The 423-nt window shown below is 61.2% G+C and overlaps 1 protein-coding gene across 1 annotated transcript in view; it reads right to left on the bottom strand.

The window, feature by feature from the left end:
• Window positions 1–188, bottom strand: part of LOC104515822 (cysteine and histidine-rich domain-containing protein 1-like) — a gene marked incomplete at its 3' end in the record, with an annotated part of 1,504 nt that extends 1,316 nt beyond the window's left edge. Inside the window, exon 1 of the mRNA XM_010159938.1 lies at window positions 62–188. Coding sequence (XP_010158240.1) covers window positions 62–125 — 64 coding nt within the window. The remainder of the gene's footprint in view (window positions 1–61) is intronic.
• Window positions 189–423: the final 235 nt, after the last annotated feature.

Raw genomic sequence — 423 nt, 5'->3', positions numbered from 1 at the left:
GGCCACAGCCTGGGCAAGCGGCTCCTGCTCACCCCGGCGTGAGACAGAGGAGCCCACTTACCCTCAACGTTGTGCTCAGGATCAAACCTCTGCCCGCAGCCCTTATTGTAGCACAGCGACGCCATAGCTCAGGCGCACTCGCGGCGTCCTTCACTCCTTCCACAAAAATCCCATCGGTCTCATCCCTGGCTGTTATCCCTCCTCTGCTTCCCCCACTTTCCAGCCCAGGCACTGGGAGGGAGGTGGCTTTGCCTATCTTTGGAGGCAGCTGGAGGGGGTGGCTGGTAACTGGAGAGCAGGCTATAGATGGACATAGCTCGGCAGCTGACGGGACCCAGCGCCTACGTTATCTCCAGACACATTTCTGCCCTGTCCCTGTGCTCGGCAGAGGGAACAGGCGCTGCGTGGTGGCTCCACACCTGG

This window comes from Eurypyga helias, unplaced genomic scaffold (genome assembly GCF_000690775.1).
Source record: "Eurypyga helias isolate BGI_N326 unplaced genomic scaffold, ASM69077v1 scaffold47599, whole genome shotgun sequence".
Lineage (NCBI taxonomy): Eukaryota > Metazoa > Chordata > Aves > Eurypygiformes > Eurypygidae > Eurypyga > Eurypyga helias.
The sequence above is the reverse complement of the archived record's forward strand: the minus strand, read 5'-3'. Positions and strand labels throughout refer to the sequence as shown.